General features: G+C 33.4%; 2 protein-coding genes across 2 annotated transcripts; both read right to left on the bottom strand.

The window, feature by feature from the left end:
- LOC128165220 (thioredoxin domain-containing protein 11-like) lies at positions 1-24,809 on the bottom strand. Its single transcript, XM_052829509.1, has 14 exons — positions 24,647-24,809; positions 22,977-23,196; positions 22,424-22,544; positions 20,928-21,034; positions 20,433-20,526; positions 19,919-20,031; positions 19,478-19,546; positions 12,774-12,905; positions 11,662-12,417; positions 11,488-11,536; positions 11,136-11,293; positions 10,740-10,852; positions 10,226-10,306; positions 1-4,471 (listed from the first exon to the last, which is right to left on the bottom strand). The coding sequence occupies exons 1-14, from the start codon at positions 24,784-24,786 to the stop codon at positions 4,027-4,029; spliced, it is 2,598 nt and encodes an 865-aa protein (XP_052685469.1). The 5' UTR covers positions 24,787-24,809; the 3' UTR covers positions 1-4,026.
- On the bottom strand, positions 16,508-17,804 carry LOC128165221 (putative nuclease HARBI1). Its single transcript, XM_052829510.1, has one exon. It carries the CDS (start codon positions 17,663-17,665, stop codon positions 16,619-16,621), a length of 1,047 nt encoding a protein of 348 aa, XP_052685470.1. The 5' UTR covers positions 17,666-17,804; the 3' UTR covers positions 16,508-16,618.
- Positions 24,810-25,645: the final 836 nt, after the last annotated feature.

Genomic DNA, 25,645 nt, shown 5'->3' with positions numbered 1-25,645 from the left:
ACCATTTAGTGTGATTTAATGTCTTTATTATTGAGTTACACAACAAAAGAGATGCGCTTTATAGCTGAAAAAATTAAGTTATCAAAGTTGACCAGTCCCCAGATTTAACAGACCTAATACTGCTAATCTGTTATTTAAGCCTGTTTTATTTTATTACCGACTTGTGAAGAATTTCAGTCATTTGATTGAGTGTAATTAAAATTAATCACTTCTTGCATGCTATTTGTCATCTGTCTTTGTTGTATTTTTATTTTATTTTTTTACATTAAATTGATTTATAATCCAGCGACAAACAAACAATCTTATAATAATTTCATTATGTAAACTTCAGTTAAAGCTTTTATTTGATTTAGATAAAAGGCAAATCACAGGTTTAATATAGAAAATGCATGGCAATGTTTCAGAAATTCAAAGGGATCAAAGCATTTACCAAGAGTTTAGCTCTATGTTTCATGAACAAATTAGATATTTCATAATGAGAAATCGTTTGACATGAATGAGTTAAACCAATACATATGGCATTGCTTTTCTCAAGAGATCCAAATATTAGTGATATATTCAATAGTTTAAGATTTTGCATTATTTTGTATATTTCCTGTTAAATTTACTCCTAATTTCAGAATATGTTATTCAACAATACACAAAAGTGGAAATTCACATCATATCCAATTGCTAACAAATATTGTCTTAACTATTAATTTGACAAATGTGTGTAAAATATATAAAAACTAAAGCAAAGTATCATCATAATATGCAACCCTCTAAAATATATATAAATAACCACAGATTGAAACAGTAACATATGTGCAACAATAACAAGATATATTAATTAACTTTTAATGTATTAAGGCAACATAAAAGCAGAGTGTGACACATGTTACCCAAACTTTTAAAGTCCATATGTGATAAATTACTTAAATTAAATGGAAACAATTTTCAAAATTCTGTAAAATATATTCCATTAATTTTAATGTATTAAGGCAACATACAAGCATAGTGTGGCATATGTTGCCCAAACTTTTAAAGTCCATATGTGATAAATTATTACATGTATTAATGGGAACATTTTTCAAAATTCTGTAAAATACATTCCAGCTATGTGAATCATTTACTTGTATCTGGATGCTTCATCAGTACATTGTGGTTGGAAACAAGTACAGCAAAACTCGGTTATAACGAAGTCACTGGGACCTAAGAAATTACTTCGTTATATCCGTAATTCGCTATAACCGTATAAGAAATTCATTAAATTTACATAGCTGGGGATCCAAGATGACTTCGCTATATCCGTAAATTCGCAATATCCGTGTTCGTACTAAACGAGTTTTACTGTATCCAGATTGACAAGACTTTGCTGTAAAATCTTATAAAACTATGCCCAAAATAATCTACAGCTATACTCCATGAAAAAAAATAGTCAATTTCACTAGACAATCTTGTTTACAACTCAGTAATTGAAATTGGACAACTTATGTTAATTAGCAATGTAAAAGTCCAGGGCTGCGTTTTACAATAGAACTTATGACTTACAACCAAATTAATGAATGCTTATTAATCACAAGCTAATCAAAGTATTATTCTTATGGCTGTTAAATATTATCATGGACATCAAAGTAGTTGTATAAATATGCTTCTGTCTAAGTTTTGTTCTTTAAATATCATTCTATGAGACTGAAAATATTTATGACTCTGTCGTAAGTTCTTTTGTAAAATGCAGACCTGTCTTTTAGGTGCCACTGTTTTGTTTAAAGGTTGTAAATATATAAAGTTGTATTGAATGAATCAGTGTGCTGTTAGAGCACCACCTTGTTGCAGTCAAGACATTTTTTTCTGCCATCTAAAAGTCTACTTTTGTATGGTAGCCTTTATATTATTTTTTGGTACTGTACAATGCTATAAATGTATGCTGACTTTATATTCTTAAAGTCTACTTTTGTATGGTAGCCTTTATATTATTTTTTTGGTACTGTACAATGCTATATATGTATGCTGACTTTATATACAGACCAGAGCGCTGACAGCATAGAAAACACTCTCATATGAATTGGTTAAAATATTGCACTATTAGAGGTGATTGGGAGACATCAAAATTAAATAAATCAAAGTTTATGCATAAATAATAAAATGAAGAAGAAAAAAAAACCAAGCTAACAAATACAAGGACATGTATATACATGTATTACATAATGATTAAATATCCTTCAAAGAAGAATACAGTTATTGTAAATTGAACTGAATGAGTGGAAATCAAGTATTTCAATAGTTCAATCAATACATATATCGCACATATGAAAAGTAGACATATGAAGATATAAATATAGTTGCTCTCCACAAAAACAAAAATAATGCCTGAATTGCAAAATATCTAGCAAATGAACAGATAACTAACTAAATGATTCAAGATAGACATGCATGTTCCTTTGTAGTTTCAGAAATGTGATACATACCATTCTCTTTTACTGGTAGAGCACTTATGCCTGACTTGCAAAATATTTAGCTAATGTATAAATACCTTATTAAATGATTCAAGATAAACATATATCATATATTTCTTGCTTTAAAAGTAAGTTAATTATCAGACTGCATGTTCCTTGGTAGTTTCAGAAATGTGATGCATACCATTCTTTTTTACTGATAGAGCACTTATACTGGTAGTTGCATATATCAGTCAAAAGACTGAACAACCTCAAACACTTTCTTTTATCCTTTCTTATGAATTAAACTAGAAGCATGCAGACTATGAGACAAATAATATGAAAAAAAAAACATGCCAAAAATGTCTTTGACACTCAGATGTATTAATTTACCATACAAAAAATATTGCAATCATTTTGAAAAAAATTCTATGTCTGACAGTATATGATGTTTCTATACACACTTTCACTGCTTCAATCCACACAGGCCCCAATTAAATACATTAACTTACAAATATGTACTATGTTCTAAATCATAAACGCAATAATTTGGTGTCAATTTCAGGGCGGTTGATAAAATTAAACATAAGGCATGGACCCTGCAGACTTTGCCTCCGAAAAACTGTTGATTGCGATCGGTCTGCTGAACTGATACAATTCTGGCGAGACAATATGTCATCATAAACATACTGCTATACATCAAACAAAATGAATTTATCCAATAATCAGACACAAATTTTACAATCATATTTTTGGCTAAAATAACAGTTTTTGGCAATTTATACAGAAGACATACACTGACTGCTAAATGAGTGGTAATACATACTGGTAGTTGGAATTTTAACACATTAATACACATTGAATGACAACTTTTGATAATAATTCAATTTGTGAAAATCATTTGAAATATGAAGTGTATAAAACTGTTATAAAAGAAAAATGAGTCATTTATCAAAAAATGTGTCATGAACAAAGCCAATTCTAATGGATTTTCAATAGAATAAATGGTGTCTTTAATTCTTCAATAGATCAACCCACACTAGTTTTAGAAGACTGGCTGCTATATGATTAATGGATTCTTTTATACTGTACTAAATTATGTCAATATCATTTCACAATGTCAGTTATAAATTGATAAAGTATATAAATGTAAATGAAGATCTGATTTTTTAATGAAGTTCTGACATTTGATATTTCAAACGCATCAAAAATGAGTTGAGTAAATAAAAAAAATTAATGAAACCATTACCAGAAAACAAATAATCATGGTTTGATTGACAATTAGAGAATACAAGTTTTGTGAAAATGACTTTATCATTACAATGGATAAAAAATTTGGCTGTGACCTTTAACAAGCACAACAGCTGTAGCTGCTAAAATGGAACGTCAGTCTGAACAATGTGTGACGACAGTAAAATAAATGAGATATTTATTCATGAAAAATTATCTGGTATAGAACTACGGTACATGTACTAACATAAATGACCCCAAATAATTCTGAAGGAATGGAAAACTGTGACAGCGTCAATCAACAGCTAAGCTCCTCGTGTGGCATCATCACATTTATTTTAAATACCTTCTTAATTGAAAAAAATTAAACGATAATTTGCCACTATAATTCATCGTGTTTTAAATTGTATACTTTAGAATCCCCTTCCTTATGAATATCTACCAAGTGTTTCTTCAGGACTGACTGACTCAATCTCTCGCGAGTGTGAGAAAACAACAGTTTCTGTAAAAGACTAGCATTCCAGATCTTTCTCTGAACAGTTCTGTAGGTCCTCCATAAGGACCTCAGGGCCTCCTTTAACACAGGCTTCCCGTGCGCCCTCCTGTTAAGCAGAAGGCTGATCCTGCGCTTGATGTTGCGTCGCTTGGCTCTAAGATGCGTCATGACGTGAACAACTCGCCGCCTGTTGTGGTTGACGCACGTCTTGCTGCATATGTCCACCACTGTGTCTGTTTTGAGGTCCCGTTTGGCATGGGCCAGAATAAACTTTATCAGATTGGGCAATGACTTTGGGAAATTGGATGGAAACACCACACTGTCTTCTTTCCTATCAAACAAAACATTAAATTGTTACAGTTCCTGAAAAACACCCAATTGCTGCTTTTGACCTCACTGCAGATAGACCTACATGTATGCTCTTACTTGGAAAAACATCAAACTAAAATTTCTGATATGAAATTTTTTTCATATCTGACACTGCATAAGATATTCAAGTGTCTGAATATGGGTTCTTAAGTTATCAACTCCATTCACTACTTCATTGTATAGTATGTTGGTATCTTTGGCAGAGTACACGAGTCTCTTAGTACAGCTGTGAATTCCCCTTTCAGGGAACAAAAAACCTTTTTACAGGCCAATCAGTGGGAGTGTACAGGATATAAAAATTCTAAATCTCTGTTTATCAGGATTGTGTTTTGGGCCATTAGGCTAATCATTTCTCTAATCTCTGCGAGCTAGTGCAAACATATTAAAAATTGGGGATTGTGGGGCTGAAGGGCAGAAAAAGAAGACATTTCTTGCAGCTATGGCTCCCCAATGTTGCTGAAACCACCTACACTTTGTCACTCCTAGTCCGATACAACACCCCTAGGTCAAGATGGTCATCAAGTCCCTGTCTCTGTGGACCCCCAGCTCCCCCTTAGATATTGAATCATAAGCTGCTATTATGTGATGTGCTCCCATAAATCCACATCCTGTTATGCTACCTTAAAGTTATAATACAGAAACACAGGAATGGCCAACATTGGATTATATGGTCCAATTTTTGTGCAAGGTTCAATCTAATTGTGCCATGGGGATGAAATGGAGCAAGAATTTCTCCACAGGTCATGGTATTTACTGGCTTCTGTTGTGTTTCAATATCCATTTGCCCTACACTTAATTGGTTTTTCTTGCTGAAGCAGGATTTCCTTCAGCAGCCATGGACTTTTATTTGGAAATATCATTAATTTTTTCACTTACCGGTAAAATAGACCCAGTACATGTACTAGTATCTTAATGACTTATCGGAATGCATCATGAAATTGGTACAAGCACTTTGCCAAGATAAAAAACAGAACTAGAGCATTCAGGATCATTTTTCCCCAGACCATGTTAGTCGGAGCAAGCTGATAGCACTGGATAGTACTACATTACTTCTGTGATTTAAATACATTACAAATCATTGGGGAAATATTGCAGGAGGAAAAAATTTGTACATCAAATTGAACTTGAGAGCAAATGTATAATTTCAAAGCATAATGAGCATTATTGAAAATCAAAGCAAGGATATCAGATATAGTTCATTGGGAGCATTAAGTAAGAATAGAATAAAGAAAAACTTTTCTTCCTGATCAACAATTATAAACAAAGATCTCAATGCTACCTTAAATGTCAATATATGACTTCAAACACCAATTCATTTAGAATATCTCTGGAAATTTCTGACTAAATGTAATTATCTTAGCTAGGGTAAAAAAGAGGTTATCAAAGCACTTAATATTAAAAAAAAATGTAAAGGACAGTCAAAGCATCTTTGGGTTGCAATGGTGCATTTCTGTTTCAATATTGGATAAAAATGGCAGAGCATTATAATCTGTTATCCTGCTGGGAGAATAAGACTAGGTAGAATAAATGATGATTGGAAATGGTAAAACCAGCACTGGGCACCAATCAGACTCCTATACATCTCTAAGGCTTTCAGTCGATCCAAATTTACTCCAAAAAAGTCACGCATTTTATTTAAGGCTTGATGGACTTTAAAGTAAGCTTCTCCTGAGAAATGAATTGATTTGAAATTCAATTTCAATGGTAAATTAAAGATCAGCTCCTCGCAGACAGACACTGCCTTCACAAAATTCTGTATTGATGTTACGAGATAAATGTCAAAGAACTTTTAAAACCATAAGATGGCTTAAATTCTTTTTATAGTTTTTTAATTCTTATTTTGTGCAAAATGAAGTCTGACAGTATTGTTAGCATGCATATTCTTAAGTACTAGATTCAGTATCAGATTCGTAGAACTATTCAGAGGGCTGGGTGGGCGTTACCATTTATAGACTATACTAATCTCCTTCAGAAAAAGAGCTTTGTATGAAAATAGTGGATATATATAATTCAAATTTTAGCTCCAATTTATTTGGGATATTTTTCTTCACTAAATGATAGTTTATGATCATAATAATATATCAATTCTTCTTCTCAGAAACTAATCAGCCAGGAAAGCTGAAACTTGTGTGGAAGCATTCTCATCAGGTAGTGTCAAAAATTTTAGGTCAGACCTGGTGAAAAATTTGTTGTCCACCCAGCCTCCTTAAAGCTATTCATTCTTGAAACCATGCCAAGTTTAAACCGAATCCATTTTTCAGTCAGTGAGTTCCTAATATTTGATTGACAAAAAAGCCCTGACGAATACCTCTGCAGTTTGCTATTAGGAAAATAATAGAAAGAAGCTCAATTTTCCCATAAACCACACTGTTATGCATCCTTAAAAGACTGTTAAGAACCATTACCATCAGAATAAGTTAAACACAATTTGTTCAGAAGTAGATGAGAAATATGTATAGAGATAATGGATTTATCCTGCAAACTACCAAATTTTAATACATCTGTGAATCCAATTATGAGAAATGTGATGAAGCCGGTGCGAAACAAATAGATGTGTTGGACTTAAACACTGGGCAAACTCTAGTTCATCTTCAGAGCAGTAATTGACTTGTCAAAAATGATGATGGCATCACAAAAATACTGTACAAAACCCAGAAATGAAAAGTCAGTGGATTAATGGACACAGCATGATGAATTTGGAGCAGACTCAGTCAGTCCATATATGGCAGATAAAACAGATCTTTCCAAGTAGATTGTGTTAAAATAAGTACAATATAATAATATTTAATGTTAGTACATGTATACATGCATAGATCTATCCATGCATATGTTCAAGCTTGAAATATATATACAGTGATATGCTAAGCATTAAATATAATTAAAAAATAACACATTCTTGGAGAAGAATCTACAAAGCCAAAATAAACTTGCATCCCTAGTACAGATCAAATGTACACTTTAGCCATGAAGGTTCGTGTACATGACTTTAAATTCAGTGAACTTATTTTTGTTTCTCTCTCCTTGAAAACATGGAAATCAACTCAAGAGGTACACTGAAACCTTCTCTATTTTCTCATCTCAAACATCCATTTTCAAGCTATTGCCCGTGTTAATCATCCTCAACCACGAAAAAAAATCTCATTTCTCATTTCTACTGGTAAGGCTGAAGAAGTTTCTTGTACAATCATCTCTAACAGTGTGAAAAGTCCTGTGGGACATAGGCAATATAAAAAAAAAAAAACCAAAATTCGCCATCAACAATTTTGGGACAGAGCAATGCATCTTGTCAATCTTCATGGCAACAGATAAGAACTTCTAATCAATTTTTTTCACAGAATTCACATTCCTTCCAACTGAAATGATGATCATGAGATTCAAAAATGGAAATGAAGACAATGAAATGTCTGAACTTATTATTGAGGATGTTTGTCAGTATGGTTACCCTGACAATATATTGGCAATGCCATTAATCAGTTCAGTTTTTATAGTGGTCAATGAGGGGCAATGTCAAAGAAGTAACCCGATTCTGTCGTTTCATAATCCTTTTTTTTTTTTTTCGAATTCTTCAAAATCTCTATTGTCAATTGATTTTTTTTTTCAAAATATATAAAATTATAGAGTAAATACAATTGGGATCATTTGATGTATAATTATTAAAGATATATTTGTTAGTATATTTTGTTTTTAAAAACTTTACTTAATTTACATAATCCTGTTTATACAACTCATAATTGTGTGCCTGCATGTAAGATATCACATAGCGAGTTTCGAACAAATATTTTTTTAATAACGTGGAACCAGTATATAAAAGTATAATTAAACATATTTTCAAAAATTTATTTAAAAAATTTTAAGAAAATAAAATTTGAATGAGAAATATATTACATGTACTAGAATAATTTACCATGCACATATTAGTATGCAAAACAAGCCAAATGAATTTTCTGCTTTGTTAAAATTAAAGAATAAAAATTTGTCTTTATTTCTTAAATCTTTAAACAAGGAAAGCTAAAAACTTGAGAGAGCACCGAGAGAAATCCCATTATTTACACACTGTCAAACGTGACATGCACCACAAAAGAAGATCCCATGATGCATGAGTCGTGAGCTCCGCAGCTATAAAAACCGGTGAATTAATGTTGTCATTATGCAATTGCTCCAGTGTTTAACATGAAACATGACAATATCATCTTTCCCAAACCAAACATAGCCTCTCATTTCATAGTTCATAAATCATACAATTATTCTTTTTGACATGTAATCAATAATTTCTTATTGCACGTTTATTCCCTCCCCCTGGTTGATATGCCCATTTTCTCCGCCAGATGTCTCCCAGAGCTCTGGCGTAATCAGTCATTTTTCTGCGAAAGTAGGGAAACTCTTATCCCAGTATTTATCAAGATAATGGCCATTATCTTTTGAATTATTCCGTGACAAATGTTCCTGTTAATGCAGTATGACTTCTCCGTGAGATTCTTATTTCTTCTATATTTTCATCTCTCCCCTCCAATAACCTTGGGGAGGTACCGGTACATGTATACATGTGTTATCTTTTAGAGAGATGCATAGTATACTCCTCTATGTACTGCGTAAAATAAAATGTCTTATTGGGGCAAAATGTATACCTTTCAATATGTGAAATAAATAGCATATCAAATCAAGATAATTCAAAAATACACTATATATGCATGTACAATAAAACACGCTATAAGGAACTGCCAGAGACGGGCGATTTTAATTCGTTATATCCGTTAGCTTAACAACATGTTTAAAACACCCTGGGAATGAATATCACTCCACTATAAGCTTATATTCATTATAAGCGTGCTTGCTATAAGCGTATTTCACTGTATTTGTAAAACAGCACTGCCAAGTGGAGCACCCTCCCCGATCAAAATTGTTTTTTATATGTGCTGTAATGCATACATACAAATTAAGTAAAGTTTTTAAAAACAAAATATACCTACAAATATATCTTTAATAATTATACATCAAATGATCCCAATTGTATTTACTCTATAATTTTATATATTTTGAAAAAAAAAATCAATTGACAATAGAGATTTTGAAGAATTCGAAAAAAAAATGATTTGATTATTATTACCATATCAATTAAAGCAGAGCATGCAAAGTTTGATGATTTTAAGTATTTAAAGTTTCTTTTAATCTTGCCCACAAGCTTTTGTACATTAGCTAACACATTAACACACCCAAGTACACTTTAGTGATGCTAAATCTCCTCTTCATCAAGTTTCAGAAATAATCAGAAAGATAATGCCAATGTTTCTCTAGTAGACACAATAATTGTGGGATAACCTTTGTTTTATTAATTCGATGTACAGTGTAAATCTATGGATTTTGAAACATTACATTTTAAAATTATGTTAATTTTTAGCACAAAATTCCCTTTAAGATTCTAATGTAAACAATCTATAACTCAAAATATTTCAGGAAAATTACAGAAATATGCCCATTGGTATCTCTTCAGAAATGATTTTGCAAAGCAATTGTGATGCATCAATACAGCAGATAAATAAATATCAGAGATATGTTGAAGTGAGTTGGAAGTGGCACCATTACTTCTCTTTATATTTTAACTTCAAAATCTCAGTTCCATCAAGGCCCCACTGAGTTTGAGATAATTAGGTTTGACTTACAGCTAGTTTTGCTAGACCAAACATTACTCTCCAAGCTATTTCTGCCATAAACGTCTTACCTGTGAGCCGGAAAGAAGAGGATTGTGGGATAGGAATCCAATGTATACTCCCACCTCAGATCATTTCTGTCTGCATCAATTCTGAAACCACAAATTGACAAAGAAGTTTAGGAAAATAATATTTGATGCTATTACTATTTCTGAATGAATTCCTGTGAAACGTCTCTGAAAAATGACCACAGCAGTGCAAAATTCAAACTAGATGAAGGCAGCAGAACTGGCTTTTCTGGGAATGGTCTTATTAAGCAATCAATTGTCAAGAATTTAATAAAGTTCTATTTCCAAGATTGGTGAGTTGTTTTAAAAGAATTTATGAGGCAAATAAAGAGATGTCAGCAGGTCTAAAATGTTTAAAAAATAAATTGGTAATCAAATATATTTAGAGACAGCATTAGGAAATGAAGTCCAAAACTAGTGTGTGATTTTGCACTTACAAATGAAATATATTGTAAATTTTATGCATCTACAGATAGCCATAGCTCTGCTGCTAGAAAGAGGATAAAAGGTGATTTACCTTGCAAAGACTAGATCCCTGGCAGAAGAGAAATATTTTGCTAACTGGAGGTAGGTGTGAGAGAAACTAGAACAAAAACCACACCATTTGGCAGTTATTAACAAAACTACATCCTGCAAAGATAGAAAAAAAGAATACCCTTTAAAAAAATCTAACTTTTGTGAAAACTAGGATTATAACTGGAAAGAATTCCAGACAGTACCATTACTTTAAACAAAGCTTATAGCAATAAGATGATACCCAGAAGGTATCATAAACTAGCTCACAAAAATAGTATTTTCATCCATTACAATGTAGAAACATTATGAATAATTACTTCATGATATTTACGTATTAACAATATTCATTTTATATTTCACAAATAGTTTTGAGCCCTGCATCTTTCTCCATAGTTACCTTTCCTGGCTGCATGACAACAGAATGGAATGTCTTTGAAGTGACTTCCTGTACGCAGACATCAGCGCTACACGACGCTGCATCACAGGATGGTCTGGGACTCTCGGAGCGTAGATGGCGTTCTAATGCACTTTCTGTATAATTCTGAATGAACCTTGCTAAAATAGTGATAGATATTGAAATTAAAGTTCAAAAGTCTCGCATTATGTGGCACAAATATTTTGTCAATCAAAAAATTATCATCAGAAAAAAAGACAAAGAAAAACCACAATTATCATAAAAACATTATTTCAAATATCATCACTTAGCATTTATTTTCTATAAAAATTTATCAGATACTAAGAATCATTACCTAAGGCTTTTCTAGAGAAAGACTCCCTGAGAATAAAATTAGCTTCATTCTGGAAGAAAGACAGGAATTCATAAATATATGAAAACCATACACTCTCCTTATTAATTTCTTTTAAAAAAAAAATAAAAAATTTGAAAATCTAATATGTCAAAAACATTGATCAGTCAGAACTACCTTTTTATCAATAATTATCACAGAGGGCTTTTCAAATGCCACAGGGCCAGGAATACCTAGTTTCTTGTGTAGAGCAGAGCTTAAAGAGCTGTCTACAAAAAATAAAGTCAAGGTTCTGTTTGTCCTGCAAGCAGAACCAGTGAAGTTCACAGGAATGGACAGATGATCGAAGTCCCCGATGAACTGGTTTGGCTTCAGTAAATTTTGAGTTTTCTGAAGAGTCAATTTCTTGCATTTATTTCTTTTGAGTGAGGACTCACTTTGGCGAACAAATTTATCATTGCTTCTTCTTGATGAAATGGAAGCACAGGATTTATAAGATAAGTCTATCTTACATTCTCTACAACACAACGTCCTGTATTCATTGGTATTATAATTTTCAAAAGTATCTAAACAAAATGGTGTCTGTATATTGCTGCCAACTGCAAACACTGCATCCTCAGCAAACATGGACGACAAACCCAGATTGCATGGCTCAAGTGAAGCAGGCGTTAACTTCTTCTCCATGTATCTACAGAAATCACAGATTTTCTTTGAATTTTGTAGACCTTTGTCTGCACCTACAACTGACACACAACAGTTTCTATCGGGATATGAGAAAAGGTCATCCGGGACCTCATAGAAATTTTTACAAAGGTCCTGTTGCTCTGAGTAGCTATGAAGGAAGTCTGCCCTGTCCCTCACACTCTGTCTAAGGAAAAACTCCAGATAGGGGACCTCATGACAGTAGTGGTACAGCAGGCCCACTTCTCTCACCTGTTAATAATATATCAAGTGTCTTTCAATTTGACTTCATTTGTGTTCAAAGTACTTGTAATGCAACTACAGTAGAAAGATGATTTTGCATAGAGATTTCTACCAATCTCATAAAATATGATTACATGTCTTGGCATATAACAAAAAAATCTTATACAGCATTTTTGTAAAAAGAATTCAACATGCATAATGGGTGGAAGGAACCAACTGGGTATACCGTGACATATGCAGATAATGCAAGGCATGAATTTTTGCTTTGAATTGCTTTTCCAGCAACTAATGCATTATCATTGATACGTTTTTTAACACTGTAATAACTAATAATCATTTAGAGAACTTTTATCATGAATTCCTACCATGTTGAGATAGTAGTTGGTCTTGTAGACATGATTGACAGGTGCCAGCACCAGTAAGGTGGGTCCTCTTTCAATGGCAGCAGACAGCTCCAAACTTTTGTGTCCAGGCAAATTCAGCCACTGAACTATGGGCTGCAAATAGAGAAGAGGGGAATTAAAACCCAAGTATTTCTGTTTGTCTACAAATTTGAAATAAAATATGCTAGACTTATTTCAGATATCTAAACATTTTACTTAAATTTTGAATCAGGCTTCCTCAAAGTCATGTTTCAGTATATTTTCTTCATTTAATGGAAAACTCTAAATGGCAGGGGTTCATTTTATTAATTATTTCAATGGACAGTATTTCACAAAATGCAGATTTTGCATTCTTGCTGAATTTGTCTGAACTGTTTTTAAATCTCCTTTTTTTTTTTTTTTTTATCAAATATGTTGTTATTTCTCTACCACATTTCAAATGCACTCTCATAATCATATAGGTACATATAACATTTGAATTTTTTTTTAATTAAATTCAAGAAGACTTCAAATTTGAACAAAATACATTTAAGAGAAGATTTTGATGTTTGCAATTTTATGCTAAGAGCTCTTAGAGACTTGGAAACTTGAGTCAATGTTGGGAAAATACTGTAATTTTATAGCCATTGAATCTTTCATAAAATATGGCTAATGGGTGTAATAAGCAATATGTCTGCAATAACACTATGTCATTATTGCTGAAAGACGAGCCCTCTAAGAAATCCCTAATGTTGTTCTCCACGTCCCTCTACATAATGCCTGAAGAAATAATGCGTATTGAAAAACACTAAATGTATCCTTTAATTGCCACCAAGAATGAATTTTCTTTCGGGGAGCCAAAATGTTATACAAGAGGCGGCTGCATTAAATTTCAAATAAATCTTCTCAAGTGGCAGGAAAACTTTGGAAAAAATAGCCTCATCAAAGTGATTATTTCTTGATTCAGTGTACATAGTTTATGTGTATAGAAAAAAAGGTTGAACATTAAACATTTGCATCCACAGAGTTTGTTGTATTTCGAATGCCATAAATTATGAGATTCCACCTATCCCTTCTATGTAACAATGGCCACCAGAGAGAAATAGGAGAAAGTTTATAGACTCTGTTACAAAGAATCCAGTCCAAGAAAAGATAAAAATAGGCCCCTAGATACAGAACAGTAGAATTAAAGCAGTCTTGGGGGGTAATGGCCGCCCAGGGGCCCCCCAGTAAATCAATTATCCTAGTTGTTTTGTTGAGCCATTGGTATTATCCGAGGAAGCATCATTTTCAAACATAACAGTGCATGTTCTCAAGATGAACTAAATTTGGAAAACAGTGATGCAAAAAAGGGTAATGTTTATTCTCGCTCCACTGTACAAGGAGAAACATCATAGAAGGATGTTATTTCATGGCCCATATGACTGTCAAATGGCCATTCATCTGCTTGTAGTTGGTATTCATCCATGTGAAAAAATAATCTATTTCCATTGATGCCTATGACCTCAGCCAATTTTCCATTTGCTAAAGGTTTTTTCTTCAAGCAATTTAGTTGATGTGTGAATTATTTTAATTTATAAATGAATTTTTCTTCAGTGTTTAGGATTTTGAACCAATACCTGTACATGTAACATATTTCAATTTATTTTTGAAAAATTTACAATTCTGTTGGGTTTTTTTTGTGCTGATTATAGGTCATCTACAATTTTTCAAAAATAATTGAAGATACACAAATGTACAATATAGATTAATGCTTAGAAATCAAACCTAAAAAATTTGGCTTTATTTCACATTGACATCCAAAGATAGAGTAAAAGATAGAGCATGAAATTACATTTATAGATTACCACAGTGGGCATGTTCACGAAAGTATCTTAAGATTCGTCTTAAGACATGTCCTAAGACATATCTTAAGACGAATCTTATGACCAATCTGAGACATATCTTAGGATGTTTCTCGAAGCTATCTCAGACGTGTCCTAATTTAAGACATCTTAATTTCAGTTTGTATGTATCCTTACAAGAAAAACAGTTTAAAACGATGATACAAAATACTGTTCTATACTTCGGAATGTATTTTTTCAATCAGAAATCATAATTTGGGTACATATATCATAAATAGGGTAAATAAATTCGTCTTAATAAAGTATTTATATTTTCACATAAGTATTATATAAACTGTGCAGTGTGTTGAGCATTTGGTCGTTATTGATTTACGGTATAAGCGTTGTAACGAAGCGGGGGAGAGGGTGTTAAAAGGATAATACATGTACACATGTATATATGTATATATATGAATCCTGTGTGTCTTTTTCAACTTAACGAAAACTCCCAAACTTCATATTCTTCCCCATCCCTTTCCCATCCTGTCTTGTTAGAGAGAGAGAGAGAGAGAGAGAGAGAGAGAGAGAGAGAGAGAGAGATTTCTTGTGATACATTCACTACATTATTGTTCTTTTGGATATTTTATCTGCCTTTAATCCAATAAATATAAGTGATTGTCTTCAATATTATGGAATTATAACATGTAAATAAATACTTTTAGGAAAAGCTAATGTATGTAAATGAATGGTTCACACAGCAGTCAACATACACTTGTAAAAGCACGTGTACCTTGTTTATGTTTTTATATGATCAGCCAATGATATTGGTAATTGGTTTTAATTCGCGCCAGTCTTAAATCATCCGTGCGTCCAGTTCTGTCCAGTGCCTATTCATTACATTATACATGTTAAGCGAGTGAACCATAGCCATGTCATCAAGAAAAAGAAATCCTAACTTTTCTGAGGCAGAAATTCAAATCCTTCTCAAAGAAGTGGAGAAATGCAAAGGAGTCTTGTTTTCGAAACTTTCGACGGTAACGACAAACAACACAAAAAAGCGAGTATGGGAGGCAATTTGCGAAAAAGTCAATTCCTGCAACTCCTCCGGACATGCGGATGATATACGAAAGAAATGGACAACATACATGTCAGAAACAAAGAAAAAAGTAGCAAAACAAAGAAGAGAGCTAAAAAAGACTGGAGGAGGACCGCCGCCGGCTGATCTGACGCCTCTTGAGGAGTCGGTGATAGGTATAATTGGGGACACGCCCATTGACGGAATTCCTGGGGGTATTGATGTTGGATGGGAGACAGAACTCGGTACCGCAACCCCCGGTCCATCCAATATGAGAGAATCAGCTGATGTACCTGTAGTTGAGGCTGCATTGAGTCCTAGACTTGATCACGGTAAGTGTAAACAAATGGCTATTATATCAATAAGATGTAATATTAAACAAATATAGATAACAAGAAGTCGGCGTTGTTTATATAACTATTGATTTTGATTTTAAAAATTCTTATATAATAAAATCAATGAAGAATCATTATGTAAAATGTAAATATGATAATTTTAATATTATTACTTTCAGAGCAGGAATCACGTAGCAGTAAACTCTCCACTCGTGTTAAACAGCCAGAGGACACTTATGGAGCAAATATTTTGCGTTTCCAAGAAGAATTGGTGCAGATTGAAAGGGAGAAACTGAACTTTCAGAAGGAACTGCTAGAAATTGAAAGAGCTAAACTTTTAATCAAACAACAAAAACATCAAGTGTACCTCTCCAGCATGGGGGTAACTTTACCAACGTTGAATAAATACTTGCATCAGATTGATTCTCTGTGTTCGTTCGTTCGTTCTTTCTTTTCTTTCTTTCTTTTTTTTTTTTGTTTTTTTTTTTTTTTTGCTTCATATAAAGTTAGATAAAATAAATACAAATTGCTCACAAATTTTATTCTACATGTATTTATGAATAAAGGCGTATTAAAAACATATATCAATATGATAAAATAGATACATGTACAAATTTAAGCAAATCGTCCGTTGATGAGTCTGTTTCTCACTGTCACTCCGTCGTTGATGGGACCAATGTACTGGGGGCGCCCAATTCGTCCTCTGTCACGGGCATCGACACAGTCCGCCGGAATGGGGACTCCATTGTTAATACACATGTTGTGCAGAACTGCAACAGCCACCGTAACTCTGCATGCCTTCGTGGGTGAATAAAGGAGAGATCCTCCACTTGTGTCGAGGCACCTAAATCTTGATTTTAGGACCCCGAAGCTGCGTTCCACGGTATTCCTTGTCCTGATGTGAGACGTGTTGTATCTCTCCTCCGGTCTGGTTGTTGGGTGCAGCACCGGAGTGAGCAGCCAAGGCCGCAGGGGGTAGCCGCTGTCCCCAAGGAGCCACCCCTCAGGAATTGCACCCCTCTCAAACATATCTTTCAACGCACTGTTTTCTAGAATGAAAGAGTCGTGTGTGCTGCCTGGCCATTTTGCTACAATGTTCATGAATCTAAGCTTTGAATCACACACAGCCTGCACATTAATGGAATGGTAGTTTTTTCTATTTACATACAAGTGTTCATCAAGAGATGGTGATTTTATTCTAATATGGGTACCATCGATTGCACCTATGACATTTGGGAAGCCTGCAATATCACTGAACCCCCGCATGATCTGAACTGAGTCGTTTTGGGTAGGCATTTTAACATACTCAGGAGAAAGTCTCACTAAACAATCAGTAAAATCATTAATTATTCTAGACACGCTAGGTCTGGATATTCTGTGCACATCACCTAGAATGGCTTGGAAGCTGCCGGTGGCGTAAAATCTCAAAGCTACCATCACTTGGAGCGATACGGGTAGTGGGCGTGACCTCAATGTAGGTCGTCTCAGGTCACGATTGAAGCGTCCACAAAGGTCTATTATGTTATGACGGGGCAGTCTGTACTTACAGATGATATCTGTGTCATCTAGGTAATCAAGCGGGTTGTCGATATCTCGAAATATGCGATCGCGATGTAGGTTTGGGTTTCTTCTTCTTATGTAGTTGTAATAGGCGACGGCCATTTTTACTAGTTAAGACACCTGTTAGGATGTCTTAAAGTTAAGATATTTTTTAAGACATGTCCTAAAATAGGATGGCTTCAAGAAATTGACTTAGGACTAAGACGTGTCCTAAGTGATGTCTGAGACATATCTTAGTCTTAAGATAGCTTCGTGAACATGCCCACTGCTTCAGAAGAAAAAAACCATATTGAGTGATTTATTGTACATTTACGGTAATGCAAGATTTTCAAATTTGAAAATACATCAAATTTAAAAGTTATCAATTGTGTATATGTACATGTATGATTTAGATTAATTAATAATTTTCAATTTAACCAAAAGTAATAAACAGCAGTACAGGCTTCATCAAGTTATTACCCATGTCAAATCATATCTTGAATATGGCTGCATTAATACTTTTATCTGTTGATAAATCTTACAGCTGCACTTCAAGGAGAAAATCATAAAATCAACAAGAAGATGATTTCACTAATGCATTGGGCAATGAGTCTCTTCTGGGACAGCTTGTCAGAGGCAATGTTTTCTAAAATAAGATATTAAAGTACCCCCAAATACACAATGTGTCTTTGATGATGTGACTCAATACCCAAAGTCTGTTTCAAATTTTCAATGAATTACGGTGACTCATAAAATATAGTGCAAGTAATTATAAAGGCACCATATTAAATTAAAATTGCATGGTCTGCATTGCATAAAAAAATGTGGAATTTGACATGCAGAATATTGCCTAGATATCTTGAAGATGGCACCAACCTCAAATGAACCCATGCGTTGTTAGTATCATTAGGACCTTTGACCTTAAAACTTAGTTCGAGGTCAATGCATGCAAATACTTTACTCATGGGAACACTTTGGTTGAAGTTTGAACCATAGTAAACAAGGGAGAGAGAAAATATGCAAGGAATTTATCATCTTCCCAAGTCAAGGGTTTCTGATCTGCTCTGCTCTACATAAACCCTTGACTGAATAGGCAGAGTTTGACGGGGTTAGAAACCTCACACGCTGGTTGGTGTCATACAAGTTTGCATGATCCAATAAGAAACGTTGTTTCACTAATGATGTTAATTGTAAATTGATCAATGTTGAAGCGTTGTCAAATAAATTTGAGACAGACTAGTAAGTATTTGACTTACTGATATCGGTTTTTAGTCCGAGTGAATCCATATTTTCTACAAATTAGATTTTGTTCATGGGAGCAGCCATGTTGATATACTGTTTCTGTTTATAAAGCATTCTCTGATCGGTCAGAACAAGAGATCACAAAGGTTTAAAATGAGTACTCTCACTAGATGGCGTAATCGTTAACCCGCATATGTGTTGTCTTTTTGGTCAAGAGTTGTAGAGCAGAGCGGATCAGAAACCCTCGACTTGGGAAGATGGGAATTTATATACAAAGATAATGAACTTGATTTATTACTATGTCAGACCTAGAAATTTTGTGCAAGGTCATTTCATATGCCTTCCTCCTGAGCACTCTTTGGGTGAATTACCTTTAAATCCGACCTAAAAACTTTCTTCAAGATAAATGCGCATGCTTTTTCCATAGCACTCTAAAATTAGCGTGAGCCAAATATGGCCAAAGGAGGAAAACTGCATAGTTTTAAAGATTCTACAAAGAAATCCTCTACCACTTTGACCTCTGACCTTAACCTTATTTCATGGTCTTTTTACTCTCTTCTTACATCCGAATTATTGCATTAGTTAAAAGCATTTGACCAATCCGAAGCCAAAAGTAAAGAAATTGTAATTTTGATTGAAAATCAGACACAAAGGTGTACATAAGAATGATAAGTAATTAAGCATTATAATTACCTGTTCTTTGTGGTGAAGTGCCCAGCTCCATATGTTGGAGCTTGTGAAATTCCTAGAGGGTGGATACAGCTGCAAAAAAATGTCAACAAAATATCTATAAATACTGCAAGTGAATAACAAAAGGAAAACCATAGCAACTTTTACATGTATGTAACAAATACATTGTGTACAGAATTAACAACTGCAAATTATAAGTTGGTGTGTAATTTAATTGTGTTTCATTGGGGTTTTTTGTCTTTAAAATATACATCATGTAAGAAATACTGGTTAAAAACTGCATGTAAATCAAATAGTGTTGTGTCTGTGTTAACTTGAGCAGTAAATGCATGTAGGTGGATCTAAAATGTCAAATACATGGTTCAAACATGGATTGGTCTTTAACTAGCATCTTTGGATAATGCCATGAGTTATCCCTCTTTGAGTGATACAACAACTACTTACTAAAGATTCATTGAAGGTTCGTATCATGATGATTTCATTCGGGTCCGACAGACCAAGCTCCTCCGCTAGGAACTGCTGTGTTATAACACCACATCTGATTGGCTGAAGAGGGTCTGAATTAAGTCAGAAATGTACTTTAAAGGAAATAACACAGATTTGGAGTAGATTTCCCTCTCTTCAATACATAATATACTGGATTAGATTATGTCAGTATGTCAGTGTCAAAAAAAATGCATATGACATTATGTGTGTTCAGTTGAAACCTAGCTTTTAAACAGCTAGTTCAAACACTGTCTCTATTTCAGACTCAAGTTGTAAAGTTTTCATATCAAAATAGTATTTTATTCAAAGCCATCAAGTCAAAGTATGTATATAGCAGGATGTTTAGTTAACCCAGCTAGGTTAAAAAAGTGAAAACCCTTGAGTGCATTCTCAAAGAATTTTGAGAAACTGGCCAAACCCAGTTAATACACATCATAATAATTTGTCATGCAATTCATCAAAATGAGCTTACTTTTCTCCAGCAACCTGATTGAGGCATAATAAAACTGAATGAATCCTGGAGGCTGAGGTGATGAATTGAAATCAAAGAATCCAATCAGAGAGTTCTGAAAAATTAAAATATCAGTTTTTGACTGTTCCAGAATAACTACATGTACATGTAATACCTCTCAACTCCACTCCCACCCCCACCAGTTCCTCTTCTTGATAGATGCCATATTGATCATGCTGTAACCATGACTTTGACAGACCCCAAGTCCATAAAAATTAGATGAGCCTACTTTTGATCTTGATCTCACTTTTTTCACTAAACATTGTACGTAACTATGTATTCATACTGTAAAAGAGAGACTAAGATCAAATTGAGCTTGTCTAAGTTTCATGGCTTTTGTTTGTTGGCTATTGGGCAGCTAGGTCATGGCTATCCTTTGGGGCGGAGGAATGGACACAATATATAGAAAAATTAAACAATAAACATAATACAGATTAATATGTTTGAAATACTCACATCTTGTTTTGAAACAAAGTTCAAAATCATATCCTCCGAGTAGAGAAAGGTCAAAGGGTACATGACCTCTTCCACAAATCTAACAATGTATTCTGCTAACAGAGGCCCTGCAGTGAAAGAGGTGATGCAGAAGTTACAAAAAAGGATAAAATTTACCTGGTTAATAAAAAATCTCACACCAGCTAATGCTTTATTCTTTAAAAAGTGCTGCACATAATTGATACAGTTAGCCCACATAGGTAATCAATACTACGAAAGAAAATATGAATATAAACCTTGATGAAAAATATAATGCAGTAAGTATTGATTTTCACATATAAAAGGTTGGGAAAACTAGTGCTCATCTTTAGGTAAATTTATAGTCAAAACTTAACAAGTAATTTCAAGAGGTAAAACTAACAGTGTTAAAATCCTCCATGCTGTCATAAAATCATTGAAAAGAAAGAAAAAAAATCCAAGCCTTAGCAATATAAATATTCTAAATATTGAAAATAAATAACATACAGGTTTGGTTTGGTTTGAACTTATTTTATTGTAATATGATTACAATGGGATTGGGCACAAGTTCTAAAACTTATATAGCCCTCTCCCTACATTCACGTTAGATATGCCAGAATGAAAACAATTGCATGTATACCCAGTAATATTCAAAGCTATGAATTTTTTAACAGAAACCAAATTCCGGTACATAATGAAAAGCATCTATAGACGCTGTTGACATTCAAATTTGAAAGGAGAACCTGCAGTAATTCTTTATGTATCAGTTCGTGTACTATCGAACAAGATACACATTCGATGAAAGACCAGTTTCGGTTTCTAAACCCCTTTCAGTTTCACGACAGACTGGGTACATTCATCAAGAATTAATGAACATAACTGGCATCTCTGATAATGGCCGATATCAAATTACAGGTTGACAATACAGACAAGATGTTAGTGGATGTTGTTTCATTTACCTACCCTCTTTAGTATATACTACATGTATATTTAATCAATTTTCAAAGCATGCATCGATAAAAAGAACTTTTTATATCTTGGCATTATTATTCATCTCAGTTGTTCAGGAAGTTGAGAATTTTAATTAATAGTCCTTGACTAATATTGCCAATTATTGCAACATATACAAGTTTCAATAAGAAAGTGGTTTTTTTATTTGGTAAATAAATTATTAATTGTATCTATGGATAATTTTCACCCAAAATATAAATTGTGTTTTTACCTAGCAGATACATGCACATACACCTGCTTAAAAATCACATCTTGATAACAGTACATTAGCATCTGCATAATCAGCTATCACTTAATTATTGGAGTAAAAAATCCTCTTAAACTTTAATAAGCAAACATTAGGATCATAAAATTTAAACCACAAATTGATTTTGTCACAATACCATCAATTCGTAATTTTTGGCCCCTTTGATCTTGTCAATGTCATTTTCACTATACATATAATGCATATCAGCCAATCAGAACTACCGACACAAAATTAATCTAACCTGAAAATCGTATTCCATCAATGGTGGTGTGATAGATGTAGATTTCTGGGAATCTATGGAATTTGTAATTTTTCTTGCAGGGTCCTTGAGGCCACCAGCAGTTAATGGCCACAAATGAAACCTGGAAAAAAATGTGACACTCATCTAACAAATTTGATTTCGAAAATATTTTCCTAAATGGATACTTTATTAATAGCTAGGGCTTAATGATAATCGACTTTACAAATTAGCCTTAGATTTAGAAGTAACGTTGAATTTTAAACTCAAAATGGTATGGTAACCAGGGTAATTTGAGCCATAAACAGCAATAGCGATCAAAGCCTTTAACTATTGATTAGACATTTCGCATCATGTAATTTGCATCAATGTGTTTGTGTTTACACAGCTTTTAACTTAATGTCGCACACTCCAATTTTTTACCTTTAAATTATATAGCAGTTTATAAATAAATAATTGTCAATATTCCCATGCACACTCATCAAGATATGCAATATTGCTAATGATGAATCAGATTTTATTTTTACCAAAAATCTATCTCCCTTTAATTCCTTACTTTGTTTTCTAAGACTTTGGCAGCTTTTGTAAATTCTGCTTTGGCTCGTATAGAATCATGGCACCAGGGGGCGTAATACATGACCACTAGAAGTTCCTCCCTGATCAACAGGTCTGCCACTGGCATCAGGTCACCCCAGGGGTAGTCCAGAACTGGTGACCCAGCAGGGAAGAATGGCCGGGGGTTCTTTGGCGGAGATAATACATCATTATCAAGGATACTGCAATAAAGCAAATTTATACCTGTACAGTATGTATAGCGTTTCTATGTCTCAAAGATATGTTTCAAAAACCCTCATAACATACTGTTTAAATGGTGTTATATAAATAGTGCCTGTTTGGGAGGGTAACAGTTGAAATTGACACCCCGAGAAAACCATTGTCAACCGACGCGAAGCGGAGGTTGACAATGGTTTTCGAGGGGTGTCAATTTCAACTGTTACCCTCCCAAACAGGCACTATTTATTTTGTTATACTGAATGTCTTAATTTTTAAAAAAATTTTACTGCTTTTATATATGAATAACGTGAATTCTACAGCGAACCGTACGCGCATAATTTTCGCGCATGTAACATTTTTTAATGTTACCCGTTGCCAAGTGCGTTGCTAACGCTGAGGGTAATAGTAAATATTATTAACTGCGTCTTAACCAATCAGATTTCAGTATTTAACATGAAAGTATAACAATTTAAAATGTATACCAAAAAAATTAATGATCAAACTTGTATTGATTTAAATGAAAACTTAATAAAATATGTATAGTCTGTCACAAGTTATTGCTTCTATCAATTTTTGATGATTTTTAATAAAAATACAAATACCTGTGAAAGAAATACAATTGAAATCGATGAAAGGGAATATATCCAAGATATCTTCATTGAACAATTATCCCTTTTCACTTATAAAATTTCACAGGAATGAAAACAATTTTCTTACGGAGATTTGTAATGGGAAATATTTACATCTTTTCTCCATTCGAAATACACTCTGAATACATCGCGCAATTTTTTAACATTATCATCAGGGCTTATTTATGGCTGATGCGATGCAAAATCTCCGTAGACTTTCAATTTTTGGATGTGTATTGAAACCTGAAGTGGTAGAGGGGGCGTTTCAAAACAAATAATCTGGACATTTTTCATATTAGTGGATGAGCGTAATTTGAGCACAAAGGTATCTACCATTATTGAAATGTCAAGCAAAAAGTGGTGGAAGCAAAAAATCGGGAGAGTACAGATAACTTGACAGCAATGTCAAACATGTAAAAAAAAAAAAAAGAAAGACAGAATGAAAAAGAATGATCAGACATGCATTGATTTAATGAAAACTCAATAAAAATATATTGAAACGAATGTGAAACGTGTACATTTTTTATAAGCCATGATAATAATATTGACAACGATGTCACGTCATCTACAGTGCAAGTGACACTCGAGAAAATTCGAGCCAAATATATAAGTACTTTGAACCAATTTTATCATGCTAACCGTGGTGTTACAAATAAATCATTAAATTTTGTTATTTTTTTATGACATATGCAAATAAACGCACTATGATGTTTGCCGATATGCAATATGTTTAACTCCTTACGTTAAAATTTGAAAGTGCAAGTTGAAAATGAAAGTTCACAACACTTGTTTTGTAGCGATAACTCTGTTATCCTTTCCTTACCTTGAACTGTAGCGAGAAATTATGGAAGTTACAATCACAATTAGCCCAATACATATCTCTGGATGTTTCGCCATCAAAGTATACAGCGTAGTAGTGACGAGTCGTATCCCCTTTGGCCTCTCTTGTGTTGATTCCGCCATTGACTGAAACACACGTCAGATTTTTTCTAATCTCACACTGATGACGAGACAATAGACTTGTCTTTTTGGCGGCAAATTTCAAATACTCACAGGTACAATGTATGCTATACTGTAGAGCAAATTAAAGACTATAACACCATAAACATTCCATAGTTTCTTTGAAATCTATTATTTTCAGCAAATCTTATTGTCACTTAGTCCATAATAACTAACATATTTCTGGCTAAACGATTTTGAATATTTTACATTTACTTACCAGTTTTCCGGGGATGTAAAATATCAAAATCGTTAAAAAAATTCCTGGATAACGTCAGATATTTCGGACTTCTTGTCACTAGGCCTATATGATGAAAAAGTTTATAGGCTAGCTAAAGGGCTGGGCTGCGTTTTACAAAAGAACTTACGACTTACGACCAAATTAATGAATGTTAATAAATCACAAACTAATCAAAAACTTATTCTTATGACTGGAAAATGGAATTATGGAAACTCAAATATTAGTAAACAAATTATTTGATGTCATTATTTTTCTTTAAAGGTCATTTTACTGACAAGACTGTAAATATTTACGACTTTGTCGTAAGTTCTTTTGTAAAATGCAGCCCTGAATGATAAAACCTAACGCATCAAAGTGCGAATTTATCATTTCTAATTAACAAAGTTATTATACACATCCTTAGCATTATCATCGTTTAAAAGCGTACACATAATTGTATATAAAATCAGACCAAGCAGTTTTAAAGAAATTTTAGAAAAAGTAGCAAAGCAGATTGATTAATAAATGCATTGAACTGTTTATTAATAAGAAGGATACATGCATGTTATTTGTTTTAAGACTACAAAATGTTAATATATACAA

This window comes from Crassostrea angulata, chromosome 10, assembly GCF_025612915.1.
Source record: "Crassostrea angulata isolate pt1a10 chromosome 10, ASM2561291v2, whole genome shotgun sequence".
Lineage (NCBI taxonomy): Eukaryota > Metazoa > Mollusca > Bivalvia > Ostreida > Ostreidae > Magallana > Magallana angulata.
This window is presented reverse-complemented; position numbering and strand designations above follow the sequence as displayed.